At 46.5% G+C, this 16,594-nt stretch overlaps 1 protein-coding gene across 1 annotated transcript in view; it reads right to left on the reverse strand.

Moving 5' to 3' along the window:
- LOC306792353 (putative flavin-containing monoamine oxidase A) overlaps positions 1 to 16,594 on the reverse strand; it is a gene marked incomplete at both ends in the record, with an annotated part of 54,967 nt that overhangs the window by 24,462 nt on the left and 13,911 nt on the right. Inside the window, 3 exon segments of the mRNA XM_079289424.1 lie at positions 4,652 to 4,738; positions 6,980 to 7,138; positions 15,091 to 15,191. Of these exon segments, the coding sequence (XP_079145550.1) occupies positions 4,652 to 4,738; positions 6,980 to 7,138; positions 15,091 to 15,191 (347 nt within the window).

The raw sequence follows: 16,594 nt of genomic DNA on the forward strand, positions 1-16,594 counted from the left end.
AGACTCAGGGCCCCTTAATGAGTAGCCTGCCACTATATAAACTCTGGTCCTGCAGTCTGGGAGTGTCAGGTCGTACCGTCTTTAACCGGCTGAAACCCCGTGGCATCCTCTGCCCTCCTTGTGTCTGTGGATTACACTCCGCCGCTCTGCCCTCCTTGTGTCTGTGGATTACACTCCGCCGCTCTGCCCTCCTTGTGTTTGTGGATGCGCTCCGCCGCTCTGCTCTCGTTGTGGTCTACGGATTACACTCTGTCGACTCCAGTATCGAGCCACGGGACTTCACGCCGTCAACTCACCAGCCCTCCAGTGTCGAGCCACGGGACTCACACCGTCGATCTGTCAACTCTCCAGTGTCGAGCCACGGGACATCACACTGTCGATCTGCCACTCGGGTGTCGGACCACGGGCTCCACACCTGCACCCCCCTGTCTATAAATAAAACCTGTTTAACATTCACTTCTGTCTCCTGTGGTCTTGCGTTTGGGTCCTATCTGTGAACTCCCGTGACAGAACGACCTGACCATAATGGACCCAGCAACCACAGGAGCAGCTACGGTGGCCGGATATAGCACGCAGCTGGAGGCACACCAGCAGAGGCTCATGAAGATGCGTCAAGCCCTGCAATCCATGGAAGCTGAGGTCTCTGAGGGGGACCCAGCAACCACAGGAGCAGCTACGCTGTACAGCACTACCAGGCTGCTGGAGGAGACGAGACCTTCCCTGGAGGAGATGAGACGTTTCGCTGCTGAGGTTTCTCGGGTTGGCTGGTGCGGGCAGGAACTAGCCCGGACAGTCAAGTCTCCACCAGTTCCAGCACCCGCACTGTTCCCGCCTGTCCTCGCTCCGCCGGTCTGGGAATCCCCCGTGCCGGCTCCGAGTCCCTATGATGGAACACTGGGGAAGTGTCAAGGCTTCCTGTTGCTATGCCAATCGGTGTTTGACCGACAGCCCCTGACTTTCGCCTCAGACAGGTCCAAGGTGTCTTACGTGGTCTGCTTACTGCGGGGAAGGGCTTTGGACTGGGCCATGTACACAGTGAGCAGCGACCAGCCTAATACTGTGGGGTATGTGGACTTTGTGATTGCTCTGATGAGAGTTTTTGACCCTCTGGGGAACTCTGAGTATATGGTCAAGCGCCTTCTCAGCCGGAGACTGAGCCATGCAAGGGTAGCGGAACACTCAGTGGCCCGGTCGACTCCGGCTCCCCGTAGTCAGACTGCATTGCAGCCGGCTCCTGTTCCTGTCACCTCTTCGCCGCAGCTAGCTCCGGTTCCTACCGCCTCTGCGGCACAGCTTTCGCCAGTCCCGGCCGCCGCCGTCTCCGTACCGCGGCGACCTCGAGTCCCGGCCGCCGCTGTCTCCATACCGTGGCGACCTCCAGTCCCGGCCGCCGCAGTCGCAGTGCAGCAGCGACCTCCAGTTCCCGCCGCTGCCGTCCCGGAGCAGCAGCAACCTCCAGGTCCCGCCGCTGCCGTCCCAGATCAGCAGCGACCTCCAGCTCCCGCCGCTGCCGTCCCAGAGCAGCGACCGCCAGTTCCCGCCGCTGCCGTCCCGGAGCAGCAGCGACCTCCAGTTCCCGCCGCTGCCGTCCCGGAGCAGCAGCGACCTCCAGTTCCCGCCGCTGTCATCCCGGAGCAGCAGCGACCTCCAGTTCCCGCCGCTGCCGTCCCAGATCAGCAGCGACCTCCAGCTCCCGCCGCTGCCGTCCCAGAGCAGCGACCGCCAGTTCCCGCCGCTGCCGTCCCGGAGCAGCAGCGACCTCCAGTTCCCGCCGCTGTCATCCCGGAGCAGCAGCGACCTCCAGTTCCCGCCGCTGTCATCCCGGAGCAGCAGCAACCTCCAGTTCCCGCCGCTGTCGTCCCGGAGCAGCAGCGACCTCCAGGTCCCGCCGCTGCCGTCCCGGAGCAGCAGCGACCTCCAGGTCCTGCCGCTGCCGTCCCGGAGCAGCAGCGACCTCCAGTCCCAGCTGTGGTCTCGGAGCCGCAGCTATCCCCGGACCTCGCGGCCGCGGAGCCAGAGCCGCTCTCTGGTCCTGCCGCCGCAGGGCCAGCTCCAGTTCCTGCCGCCGCAGGGCCAGCTCCAGTTCCTGCCGCCGCAGGGCCAGCTCCAGTTCCTGCCGCCGCAGCTCCAGTTCCTGCCGCCGCAGCTCCAGTTCCTGCCGCCGCAGCTCCAGTTCCTGCCGCCGCAGGGCCAGCTCCAGTTCCTGCCGCCGCAGCTCCAGTTCCTGCCGCCGCAGGGCCAGCGCCAGTTCCTGCCGCCGCAGCTCCAGTTCCTGCCGCGGCCGCCTCTACGCCAGTTCCTGCCGCCGCAGCGCCAGCTCCAGTTGCTGCCGCCTCTACGCCGCAGCCCGCTCCAGTTCCTGCCGCCGCAGCGCCAGCTCCAGTTGCTGCCGCCTCTACGCCGCAGCCCGCTCCAGTTCCTGCCGCCGCAGCGCCAGCTCCAGTTCCTGCCGCTGCCACCTCTACGCCAGTTCCTGCCGCTGCCGCCTCTACGCCGCAGCCCGCTTCGGTTCCTGCCGCCTCAGCGCCGCAGCCCGCTCCAGTTCCTGCCGCCTCAGCGCCGCAGTCCGCTCCAGTTCCTGTCGCCGCCTCCGTGCCGCAGCCTCTCCTACACCCGGCCGCCGTCCCAGAGGCGCAACGACCTCCAGTTGCCGTCTCTGAGCGGCAGCGACCTCCAGTGCCCGCTGCCGTCTCTGAGCAGCAGCGACCTCCAGTGCCCGCTGCCGTCTCTGAGCAGCAGCGGCCTCCAGTGCCCGCTGCCGTCGCGGAGCAGCAGAGACCTCCAGTACCTGCCACTGCGGCACCAGCATCCTATTCTCCAGAGCCCTTCCGCCCGCCCGGCCGCCCGCCGGAGCACCCGGGGCCGGAGCCCTTCCGCCCGCCCGGCCGTCCGCCGGAGCACCCGTGGCCGGAGCCCTTCTGCCCTCCCGGCCGTCCGCCGGAGCACCCGTGTCCGGAGCCCTTCTGCCCTCCCGGCCGGCCGCCGGAGCACCGGGGGCCGACGCTCTTCGGCGGCCCCGTGGCGGGTCAGATCCTGTCACCCCTCCTCGGACCCCCGCCGCCCACCCTAGTCGGCCTTATAGCTGTGGGGACATCCCTCCTCCGGACCCCCTCCACCCGCCCTGTGTTGGGTCTTGTGTTACGTCTGGAATCCGTGCCTTAAGGGGGGGGTACTGTCAGGATCCAGGATTCCCCTGTCTGTTGTGGTGTGCCATGTGCTCTGTTTGTCCTCTGCCTTCAGACACCTCCCAGGGCCGCACCCTTAATCGTGCACGGCTGAGGACACTCAAGCTGATCACCTCCTGCAGCCTGACACACCAGACTCAGGGCCCCTTAATGAGTAGCCTGCCACTATATAAACTCTGGTCCTGCAGTCTGGGAGTGTCAGGTCGTACCGTCTTTAACCGGCTGAAACCCCGTGGCATCCTCTGCCCTCCTTGTGTCTGTGGATTACACTCCGCCGCTCTGCCCTCCTTGTGTCTGTGGATTACACTCCGCCGCTCTGCCCTCCTTGTGTTTGTGGATGCGCTCCGCCGCTCTGCTCTCGTTGTGGTCTACGGATTACACTCTGTCGACTCCAGTATCGAGCCACGGGACTTCACGCCGTCAACTCACCAGCCCTCCAGTGTCGAGCCACGGGACTCACACCGTCGATCTGTCAACTCTCCAGTGTCGAGCCACGGGACATCACACTGTCGATCTGCCACTCGGGTGTCGGACCACGGGCTCCACACCTGCACCCCCCCTGTCTATAAATAAAACCTGTTTAACATTCACTTCTGTCTCCTGTGGTCTTGCGTTTGGGTCCTATCTGTGAACTCCCGTGACACAATGTGTTCAATAATATCTGTCTGTAGGTGCTATGTTGTCTGATACGCTAAATTCTGTTAACTCTCTAGCCAGTCAAACACAGGCCTCGTCATTCGGCAGGGTCCAACAATAAGGATTAGCCTCGGCCCAGGAACAGTAAAAAGTTATGTAGGTTCAGGAAATACAAACAGCCAGTTGCCGGAACAGGCCAGTGCGCCCAAAAAGTGAGCGCGCATCATTACTACATCTGCTCTACTCTCCGAGATTTCTCTCTGCTCTGCCTGTGTCTGTCTCCGTGACAAAAACTGCAGTTCATTAAATGGCCGCTTGAGTCTGGCTCCAAAAGAGAGTCCATCCCTATAAATCCCCATGTTAAAAGGCCCAACTTTACAGCAGAAATAAACATGTTTACAGCGGAGCATATTGCCAAGCTTCTTATAGCTTGTTAGCCTTAGCTGCATGAATATGGATTAACAACTGTATTGCTGGAATACAAAGTTAAGGTAATAGAAATGTAATTATCAGAGGTCTTTGCTAGACCCATCTTGGCCCCGTTTTTAAAATTGTCTTGCGTTGTAATGTTAGACTACACTGTAACTATTATCAAACTAAAGCTTACTAGCAATTATTTTTTTAGCAACTGGTTTTCTCAGTCTTCTAAGTCTTTAAAAAATCAATTGGGTTCAGTTTTACTGACAGATATGTCAGCCGTTGCAACATAGCATGGCTTTCCTCACTGGGATACAGGGTATAAAATGAGACGATGAATTTTGGCACCTAAAAAATAATGCCTCAAACCAAATTATTCTTGTTTATTAGACATCTGCCACTGAACTACTTACTTTTTCTTCATAGTGGATGAAAGATGCAGCCTCACAACCTAGGTATTTAACCAGACTGGAAAGCACAGCTTCTCTTCTCTCCCCACCCTGCGAACAGAAGGAAATGCCTGTGCCAACATGATACTTACATGACAATTATAACAGCCGGCTGCAAAAACATTAATACATATTCAAGAAACCAATCGAAGCTGGACAAAGGAAGCAGCAGCCAATTTGAATAACTCAAGCATGGTCAACCTCCTGGTGAGACGTGGTGAGTTATGTACTGAGCAGCTGAGGCCTGAGGACCAAAAGGACAGATCTCCATAAAACATGCTGACGCATGTTGCAAAGCTGTCTCAGAATCTTCATCTGCATGTCACTTTACCTGCATTTTCAGCACACCCTTGTGCAATAATTTGAAGTCTCTTGGAAGAATCCTTCCATAAAAACCAAGAGTGAATTGAAGCATGGTGCCAAATTGCTTTCTATTGGAAGTGTTTATTAGCTGCAGGCCTGCTGATAGTGTCAGCTAAAATTCCAATTAAAAACTACTGCGGAAAATGCCATTTGTTAACTCCACCTGTGCAAACCAAAAGCAATCAACAAATTAAAAGTTCAACACAGTGAATCCAACCAAGTACATGGTATGAAAAAAAAGATAATATATACAGCTGAATGTGACTTAAACAGCACAAAGAGCGTATAATTGGAACCTTGATGTCCACTTCCCTCTCTTTAGCTGTGAAGTAGCATGTGGAAGTTAATTATTTGGCTCTTTGTTCTTCATGGCACAGCAGGGAGAGGGCTAAGCTTGAGCTCTGTAGCAAGTCAGGCTAATGACTGAAATGCCAAAACACTAGAGACAAGGCTAGGTGTTATTTGTCTTTTCAGGTAAAGGGAAAGCACTGGAACCCAATGAAAATGTCAACACAGTAGAAAGCAAGGAAAGGAAAGAGGAGAGGATGGAGGTTTAGTAGAAGCAGAGTATGTGAAATGAAGTCTTTGTTAACAAAGCAAATCTTTGACACTTCAGATATAGAGATGTCCAAAAACTACATTTGTGCCTGGTGCAAATAGTACGGCAAAAAAATGAACATAAATTAAATTGAAAGACTGTAGCATTGAGTTGAAAAACCTTTATTTTCTCTATTTAGCAAAGTAATAGTTGTTGAAAGCATGACCGTTCCACTGTTCTCAGTCTATATGATGTCCTATTCTCGCACACAATTTTAATATTGCTACCGTGAGCATTTTTCGACACGTAGATTTATCATTAGTGTTGGGAATTCTTCATATTCAGAGACCTTTATTTTGAAATTGACTTACATTTTGCATTCCGCCTCAGCTCTGTCATGTTTCTGCTGTTATTATTGGTTCAGAAGTCCAGTGCAAAAGTCCCTAACAATGTAAGTTGTCGTACTAATGCTATAATGTTCATGGAGCACAGTAACTAAATTATCTATCTGTATATAGCCCAACGTCCACAGTCAAGGGCCTCAGAAAATCAAGTCAACTTGACCCCCAGCATTACATTAAATAAGCAAAGTGGTCGTAATGGTGATCCAGGTCCTGCTGTAAAATGATTCAAAGGCCATGTCGACTTTTGCTGTCTTGGATGACTGTGCTCAATAGACCTTGATTCTACCAGAAATTGCAGGATTTAGTTGCAGGTGTGCAACCCTCTGATGGGCTTTTCAACGTACTGAACGGTGTGCAATAAAATAGACCTCAGTGCTGCAGTGGACAAGTAATCAGCCAACTGTGGCAACCCATCTTCCGGCTAATGCAAGATTTTCAGCAGAAGTCCAGCGCAAAACTCCTTAACGATGTAAGTTGTAGTACAACTGCTAAACAGTTCATATACTACAATACCTAATTTCTCTCTCTGCATTTCATGACATTGTATTGTTTAGTTGATAGTGTATTCATTGTATTCACCAGGGTCCAATCCCCAACAATATGACCTATATCTAAACTACGGGACCCAGAGTTAAGCTGTTGAAAACTGTCATTTCACCAGGAGACTTGCAAGTTCAGGATTATCTCTTGGTAATAGAATCTTTCATGCAATTCCACAAGTTGTGCATATCTAGCAAACCACAACTGATACCCATCATCAACCTAAGTACAATTACAACATATCAACTCGATGATGGAAAAAAACTGCATCAATTATTTTTCTCATTTACTATTTCTATGCATTAACATGCCATTTTAATGAATTACAATGGAAATTCGAACCGATGACCCGGGGAAAAGCTGTGTCTTTAGCACATAATATGACATTTTCAAATTATAGATGAAGACTAATCATTTAAATCTGTCTCCACATTGATAACGCATTACCTCCTCGGAGCTCCATTGAGAAGCCTGCTGGCCGGCAATGAAGCCCACCAAGGCGGCATTACCACTGGGGCTGGTGGCATCAAAGGTAACACAGAATGGACACCCACTGGAGGATCCTGCCACAATTTCCCCAGAGAAGCCCTTCTCCTTCCAAAAAGCCTGTAGAGAAACAGAGATAGTTCACAGCTGCATCATATATCAGTGGTTGCAGAAGCACAAAACCCATTTAGAAATCACTTGCGTTATTAACGGCTGTTAAGTTATATATCGAGTGCCATCTCTTTCTCTGCAGACCTCTACCCAAAGGGATTGAACTGCACCAAAAAGCTGAATAGAGCCTTATTGTCACACAAAGGTTAAAATAAACACAGCATTCACAATTGGTTCACTGACTACTTTCCATCAACTTTACTGTTGAATTTCAACATTTTCTTAAATTGCCTTACTCTGCCAGCATTCTTGTCATCTTGCACAGCAGCTGCATTCTCGCAGGATCACAAGATCACACGAAAATCCATCTTGGCAGGCTTCAAGCAATGCATTTTTTGTCTGGACTACCAGTGTCCGGACAAATCAGCTTCCTGTGAGGAGTTACTACGAGTGTGGTTTAGGTGTGTGTGACGCGACACGTAAAAGATGAGCAGTAATGACGATGAAGGCATTTCTCAGAGAAAAATATGTGTTTTGCTCTTCTCCCGACTGGCTTTGGCAAGAGTTGATTGACAGAGGGTTCATCCAAAGACCTGCTAATAATTTTTTTTAAGTGCTTGCCCTTTTCCAAATAGTTTCCATTGACAGCTTCTCAGATGCTTCTCGATGACAAACCGTTATATGGCGCGTCAGGTAAGCATCCTTGACCAAGCTAATGATTTCTGGTCACTGCGTGTTTAGCACAAAACAGAATCTCTTCAAAGGGATCAACACTATTAATCGTAACTTTGTGAATTTGCAAATAAAATGTTGAAAACTATAACCGCGTATAATGCAATTCAAAACATCTGTTCCATTGTCTTATGTGTAAGCCCAGAAACCACTATCAGCATATGCTGTTCTCCTAATTAAGCTTGAACAGCAACACTCATCTAAAACAATTGGAAATGTAGACTGAATATATTTCAAACTAACCTTTGATGATGTTAAGCATGCAAGTCACTTTTAGGTGTCAAGTCTTAAGTCCAGCTACATCTTGCATGTGTTCAATTGGAACAATCATTTTCTTAGAGGGAATAGAGACCACACAATGCATGTACTTTTACTATTGCTTTGCAGTGGTTAAGAATCAAAGTCCGTAGTGAAAAAGCATCTGAACTATTGTGTTATGAGTGTGTGGTGTGTCTTTTATGGTTTCTGTAGAATGAAAATGATTTCATAACTGCCGGGTCAAAAATGACCCCTAAGACATGATTTGTACCCTGTTGGTGTACAGCTTTTATGGAAATATGAACAAAGGCAATGTTTAACTTTTTCTCATGTTGGGGTGATTCTAGGAAAAGTCATCGAATTTCAAGTTGAAAAAAAGGTCACTAAGGGGGTTTCCTATGCTGTTAAACAGAGTGGCGGGTCATTTCTGACCCCTAAGACAACACAAGGGTTAAGATGTGCAGATCCCTCAGTATGTAGCCTACCCGGGAATGCCTCCATTCGCCTCCTGTTCAACGGCCTGAAAAAAGAGCATCCAGGAAGCAATGATAACGTCTTCTCCTCTCAATACCTTTTAGTACACAAACTGGGTTCCTCCGGTGTGGTGAATTCACAACCAACTCGCACTCTTTCGATCCTTTGCATGATAGTACTCCATCTAAACATTCAAACACTGACAGGGAAGGTAAAGGTTCGACCTGCAACAGCGTCCTGTGGCGCGAGGCAAAACAAACCCTTGTTTCTGACCGACAAAGTAAAAGCCATATCAAGGTCTTGCTTCACAACCCAACTCTGTCTCCGCAAACGATGTGGAGTCCCTCCTCGCCCATACAGTTCTCACTCATTCCACATCGGTGTAGCTCCGCAGCTGTTTTTGTCCCAGCATCCACTCTGACAGCTATGGGCCAGTGGTCTTCAGTGGTCCTATTAACGTTATGTTCACCCAGGAATTGTGGAGATAATCGCAGCTCAATGAGTGCTACCTTGGAGACTAGCATTAGTACCTCCATGCATGATAATGAATTGAAAGTGGTTGGCTGGGTTTCACTGCTTGATTTAGGTAGTATGACCTCTCTTGGGATGCATGCATCCCATGAAGTTACACCTGACAGCTGAGGTGTGCAGCAGGCTTGCTGCTACACATACTAGATATTTCACATAACTGTTTTGGCTAGTTGCTTGGCTAATCTGGGGAGCATTTTAAAAGCAGAGCCACCAGCGCCAAGTATAACTGTATTTTCATTTTTTGCAATAAATGGATAAAAATCTACAAGAGTGCTCCTGACTGAACGGCCACTTGCCAAATAAATATGGTTCAGACCATTAATCTTTATTTTCATGCATTTTACAGTCAAAGTTTTTTCCAAGCCATAACTCAGTTTTACTAGTAATGCCTGCGTGTGTTAATACCTGGAACAAGCATTACCATAAGGTTCTAATGCATTATGAATGAAGAGATGTGAGATGGATGTGAGATGTTATGTGATACAGAAGTTACTTCTTCCAGCTTGTGTTAAGAGGACGAGTCGCTGAAAATAATATTGAACTCATTGTTAATTAGAAAATAGCATTTTAACATCTTGCAATAAATTATAAACTGAGGCTTTGACTGCGTCCCTGTTGCCATGGTTTCTCATTATAGAGCGAGCCAGCACATTCATTTAGAAGACTGAATTCACCCAGCACAGGGAATAAATAGAAGTTACGGTCGTTTTGTGTGAGGAATATATAGATATAAGATATAAGATATTTCACATAACTGTTTTGATGCATTTATGACTTCTGGTGACTCGTAGTTCTCTTGAATACCTATGTTGAATACTCTTATTGTAAGTCGCTTTGGATAAAAGTGTCTGCTAAATGACTAATGTAAGAAGAAGATTCTTGCATTACAATTTTTCTCTACAATGAAAAAATGATTTGAAGTAGCAAAAGCACTCTAAATGACATGTTTCTTTCTAATTATTTCTTCAGGGCCAAACCTATCCCCTTTTTGCACAGGACATTTGTCCTAAGAGCTCTTGTTTTGCGTTATCACCAGCCATGAAATATGATGGCATACCTTCATCCAACTCTAGACCACAGGAGACACTGAGGAGAAGAGGCACAGCATGCTGGACAGGGTTCTGCAAACCACTGTTCTGGGCTCAGCTGCCTCAGTTACCTCCCAGGTTATAATTGCAACAGTGTACCTTTTGTCTTTTTTATTTCATTGTGTATACATCAAGACAGGTTGCTGCCATCTTTAGCCTGACCTGTCATCACATAACAATACACTACTGGGATAGGAGCGGTTTACCTATACATGCTATGCACAAACAGGCACCTTCAGGCTGTAGAATTTGCTTTTGTTCAGTCTTTTACATCCAGACTTCACATAAGCTTCGTATAATGTGGTTTTTACAGCTGCTACGGGCGTTGCCCTGAAGAACTAACATTGGGGAGCATTGCCAGAGGTAAGTGGAGAGACAGATGTGATGCCTAGCCTGAGGCTGCCTCTCAAGACTTGGATCCTGAGAGGGACATGCTGGTGCTTCTAGGCAGGAATGCAGACTCAACTATTCCTGCTGAAAATGCAAAGTCCTTGGGCTTGCACAAGTGGTGGGACAATAGTGTTCCAGTGAACTGCTCACTCAGCTCAGTTTTATTCCATAATCTTCTAGAGAGGTGTCGTCTGCTGCCATCTGCTATCAAAGTCTCGGAGTGATTTCCTGGGAGGTAGGTTTTAAACCACTTTTCTTTGACATGTTTCAGGCAGGGAGTAAGATAGCCGTGTCCGGGACAAAACTCGCTCTTCCTCTCCCGTAAATAGCCATTGCTGCTGCTTCTTGATGTCCTTTTATTGGCAGCTGTTTCTATGCACTGTGCACTTGTGCCATTTTGAACCTAAACCGGAATGGAGTGAATTGCACGCCATTTCCATTCAGCTCTGAGTGTAGTATCACCTAGGCCCCACTACAGTCTAAACCAGAGGTCTTCAACAGGGGGTCCACGACCCCTAGGGGGTCCGGAGGTACCGCAGGGGGTCCGCGAAATTTTTGGTTGAATAAACAATTTAGAAAAAGAAAAACAATTACAAAACCTTTTTTTTCTAAAAATGAATGTGTCCATTATTTTAATAGTTCAGTATTGTATGCAAGATAACAGGTATGTTTATGCATGGCAGTGGCACTAATAGGCCATCACTCATTTTCATTTCCACATTTACGTTTAAAATGAAAACATCAATTTGAATAGCTTGTGTGCATGATTATCATGCAATTGACAGACAATGTTGATGTTGACATCAGTTGACAAGGTGTGTTTATAAATGGCAGTGGCACGGCCTCCCGACTCACTGTACCTTGCACATGTTTAAAATAAAAACATGAATATATGAACCTGAGTATTATTTGAATAGCTTAGTATTGAATGCACAATAAAGAGGTATACACGGTACTAGGCCCATTTAATATAAAACACAATTGAATACAATATATATTGTCGGATGTCCCTGCTCCATCTCTCTAGTTTGGGGGTCCTTGGCCTGAAAAACATTGAAGACCCCTGCACTACAGTGTTCAGAAAGAATAAGAGCCTGGGAGATTGTAGAGTCTGACATGACCAATGCATGTTGTTTTGTAGGAGGACATCTGAAGGATTTTAGGATAATGTATTGTGATTTGGCTATGCAACACAGGGTTGCAAAACAAAATTAAGTTGTAGCCTATTTGTTACACAAGAAAAATATTTAAATAAAATGCATCAGTTTTGCGTTCCTGTAATGCATTTTTAAATTGAATGCAAACACAGACAATATTACCTGATTGACAAACAAAGACATTAGATAGAGCGGTTTGAACAGTGGCAGCGACATCACCCTTCCAACATACAGATTCTGACTTGTTTGTAATTGCTTACTCAGCTGTCTTGTCATTTAGTGTGTGCTTAGTCTTGGATGCATCTTTATCGCAAAGCTTTTTAACGCAAATGAGGTGCAAAAACGTACCTAATTTCTCTCAGAACATAACTTTAGGAAACATGGACTTGAGTATTTTGGAGTTCGGGTTATTATTATAATCACAAGAATTTAACTTCCAAACTATCATTGCCTCTTAGGCTCAATAAATGGCAAAAAGTACACTCGGCTGTTTCCTGTTGAAACTGATCAGTTTCTCACCACACTATGGAGGTATTCGGCACACTCTTTCATGCAAGACCTGTTTCCAGTCGATGACATTTTTGGGTTTTCAAACATGAACAGCTTTTCTCAGGTCACACAGTACACCTTGGCCTTGGTGAGAGGCCTGCAGATCAGTGGACATTGTTCTGCTCATTAAGGTTTTCATGCCATGGCCAATATGCTTCTTTACCCAGTATACTGACACTCACAATTGACGGCAAAGGCCAAGGGTTGTAAGATATACATTTGGGAGGAGTGGCTGAAATCAGACTCTATGCCCTGCAGAGATTCTGAACACTGACGTCGTGCTATTGTGGTTGACTAATTTGGTTTTACAATAGACATGCTGTACAGAGTTTTTGTTTTTTTTCAGCTTGAAATGATCCCACGCTTTTTCATTTTCTCTGCCCTGACTCGTCTTCTACCCCTCGCTATTTCCTCTCTTTTTCTTGATTTTCCAACCAGCGACCACATCTTTTTTACGTTATGCGAGTACGGTGCACAGCATTAGAGCATTGTGCAGAAGTAATTATCGTCTTTGTGAAACACTGTGCGTTGTTTACATGGATTAAACGAAGCTTCGAAGCAAAGAATCTTCAGCAATTGTTTAACCCTTTGCCTGCACTTGGAGCAGATTACCTTTAGGTCCACAGTCAAGTTTACTCAAGACTTGATGAATTTTGGATTTGGACGGGAAATTCTAGAGTACCCGCGCATGCTGATGTAAAGTGTATGACTCTACAAGTTTGGGGAAGTCCAGATCTTTGCATTCAGCCCAAAGCCAAGTCAATGGCAGACCCTTATTTAGCCATTTTGTGTCATCGCTGACAGCTTCATTGAGACTGAAATGTTTACATTTTCAGAATGGTCAGCAATGTGTTGTGGGATTGTCAACACAACAAAGGTGCCACAGACACAAACGTCTTTTTTTTCGATTGGGAACATTTTTGCGGGAACTCTATTACATACATTTACAATTTGGACCCTTAAAAAAGAAATTGCGGAGGGTAAATGTAGTGAATTATATCATAATTAGGGACTAAATTCAGAGACAATTTGTGTGACTTTGCCTTTGGCTTGTTTTACCGAATTAAATCTGATAGTCTGCACCCGTTTTGATCAGTAATTAAGATATTTGTTGTCCGTTTTGGTTTTGGTTGTAATTCCGCTTTGCCTTGATCAGTATTCAGTGCACTGGTCGGGGGCATCCTTTTTTTCTGCCCCTTAGCTGCTGCTCTTCGTTAAGTCTGCTTTATTTGCACATTTAGTTGATTAATCATATGGCTGTGGAGTGCAAAATGGAAAATATTCAACAAATCAAAATTTATGTGCAAGAAGTGATTGTGAACAAAGTGTGTGAGATCTATAAAGAACTTGTGCCAAAATGATTGATTGCTGCTTGCTACAGGCTTTCTATTTCATAAATGAGGTTCAATAAATGTGGGGAATATTCAAATTAAAGGGCCCATTTAACTAATTTGCAACATGACATAAGGTCCCCTATTAATTTAACAAATTTCACTCATCAAAACAGCTTATTTGCAAACCCATGCATGAGCATGCGAGAGCTCAGGACTCACATGCTTTTATTTGTTGGCTGTGGTAGGTACTGTGTGTGCGTGTATGTGGACTGGCGACAGTCTGTATGTAATGTATGTATGCAATATGTTATTTGTATTGTTTTAACAGTAGATACTGTATGTTTCCAAGACAAATTTCCTTCGGGATAATAAAGTCTATTTTATCTTATCTTATCTACATGCATCTGCAAGCAACAATTAATCTTGAAACGAGTCGCAGCCACCATTTCCATGTAAGCAGTGCTTATACATGCTTTTTTCTATGAACCATGAATTGAAATAGTTATGGGTAATACTATCCATTCGCCCACTAGAAATTTGCATGAATGCAGCTGGCTGATCAGGAGGCACCTATCTAAAAATGTGCAAATCAAACAGCATATAGCACAAATTGTTGCTCAACATTCTACACCCTCTTTAGTGAGCGCCATAGGAGCAGCAGGGCGGGAACACGAGGATGTAGGTACATCACGATTTGTTTTAAGGTGTGCAGATCCCTCAGTATGATCATGATTTGTGCACGCCAATCCGTATTAACACAGAAGTGGCAGCTACAAAGGTAAGTAGAGTGGAAAAGGCAGAGCCTGTGATGAGGCCTCTGAACACATCATTGCATGCTCGCCCGCAAATATGCTACTCAAAGCTGCTTTACCGCGTGACACGTCTGAGAATATCACACCGAGATAGCTTTCAAAGCGCTGTGTCACCGGGTCTGATAGCTCATACTCGTGTGATCCTCTCGATGCCCCCTTTACTGGAGGTGGGGCGGAAACGACCCGTGTGTGTTGGACTTTTTTTACCTTGAGCATCCAAACGTCATATCCGTTTGTGCAGGTCAATGACTTGTCATTTGGAGCAGGGTAGGTGAAGAGGAATGTGCTCTTTGAGAAATTGATATTGATTACATGACATGTCGGGCCCATAGCTAGGAAGATCAGTCAGCGGGCATTTGGGTAGGCATGTGTGATTGGTCAGCTGTGCTTATGGAAATTTTCAGAGGCCAAATGCATACTCGTGTTTGAGGAGGGAATTGCGCATCGAGTCCTGTACAGGGCAGAGCCTGTGAGAGTTAGAACAGTTGTATTCACTGTTAATTAAAGATAAACCCTTTGGGGAGGAAAAACATGTCAAAGCTGCGACAAAGAATGACTGTTTCAAATGAATGTTTCTAAATGTGTATCTATTTATGTGAACGAATGTGCAATTGTGATTTATCTTCTGTCACTCACCGTCTGGTAGGTAATTATGAATTTTATCATGTGGCCCACAGGCATGTTCTGGGTGAGGAACTCCCTCTGGCTGGGTAGGGCTGGCTGGTAGTGGATCTTTGCTGTGGGGAAAACAAAAGTATTGAATCACTATGACTCACAAAACATGCTAGTTTTAATTCCATTTAAGCCGCCTTCTCTGTTCTCACTTGATGTACTTTACAAGATAAAAAACATGTGGGCTTTATTTTTAGAGACAGACTTAAATAAAAAAATAAGCGAAGACAGACGGCACACGCTGATCCCGCGATTAACCAGGGTGGTTTTATCTTGAATCATTGAGTAGTATTAATGACCTCGCTTAGAAATCCCCATGTTCGAACACTACGCTGGCTGTTGCTATGCTGCAGGGCACTTATATCCGTAAAAAGCTTCATCTCACTGATGTGAGAGCAGTCAAGGAACTTCATCAGTACTGTTGGAGGTACTGTATGTCACGCATGCTGAAGAAGCCAGCCAGCCTGTTTTCCGTGCTTGCTCTGGCAAGTGAAGTGACATCTGGCCAAAAGCCAGGCTTTTAACGAATGAACCACTGGAAGACGTGAAACATCATTTAGAAACTGTCAAGAGCCTGTCAGCAACCTCAAAATAATGCCCTTAATGATAAACACAATTGATGATCCCAAAGCTGTACAATTGAAAAACAGTGACATGATAAGTGGCTCCAAACTAATTTGACATGGTCAGTTAGACGTTCAAATGACAGCACTGTACACAAGACACAAGGCCTGTCAAGTGGTGTCATATCCATAAAGCTGCTTGTTTTGACACCAAAGCCTTCTAAGTTGATGGCAGGAAATGCCTTCTACCTCATTATTTAGTAATTGATGGTTAAATGAGACATATTCTGTCACCGTATTCTTTATAACGCTATGGTGCTCCACTGTGACAGCACTGTCATTCGATCTAAACGTGCACTAATCAGCAGTGACGCTTTCGTGGAACTTCAACACAACTCAGCATCGCAGTTAAATCAGGATGATGTGAATAAGCAGGTTCAAAGGGATGGCAGTTTATATAACGCGATAAATGAGTGCACACTAATCTGATGCTGTGTGCCCAAAAGGTGGCTGAAAAAGGCGCTCGAAAAATTGTCCAGTGTTTTTTGAGTGGGCGTACCTTCAAACTACTCAGGCCAGCATACAAAAAGATGGTACACGAGCTGAACGAGAGAAAATGTAAAAATTCTCCAGCTAATCAGAAGTTTATGAGGTCGGAGTGTAGTCGGTCTAAACACTAAAACATGGATTCTTACTGACTTTAGCAATCCCCTGACTGTTTATCTAGTGCCACCAACAGGTTTACATTTGAGGCTTTTCGTGAAATAGACAAATGTGAATTAGCAAATGGTGGCATGCGAAGAACAGGTTCTGGCTTCATTTTAGGTTCATTATTAGAGTTGCCATGCTGCTGCGCACGCCTGTGAAAACCGTATTTGAATGTCCTGACTGCAGTCCACAGCAGA

This window comes from Melanostigma gelatinosum (assembly GCF_949748355.1).
Source record: "Melanostigma gelatinosum genome assembly, chromosome: 18".
NCBI lineage: Eukaryota > Metazoa > Chordata > Actinopteri > Perciformes > Zoarcidae > Melanostigma > Melanostigma gelatinosum.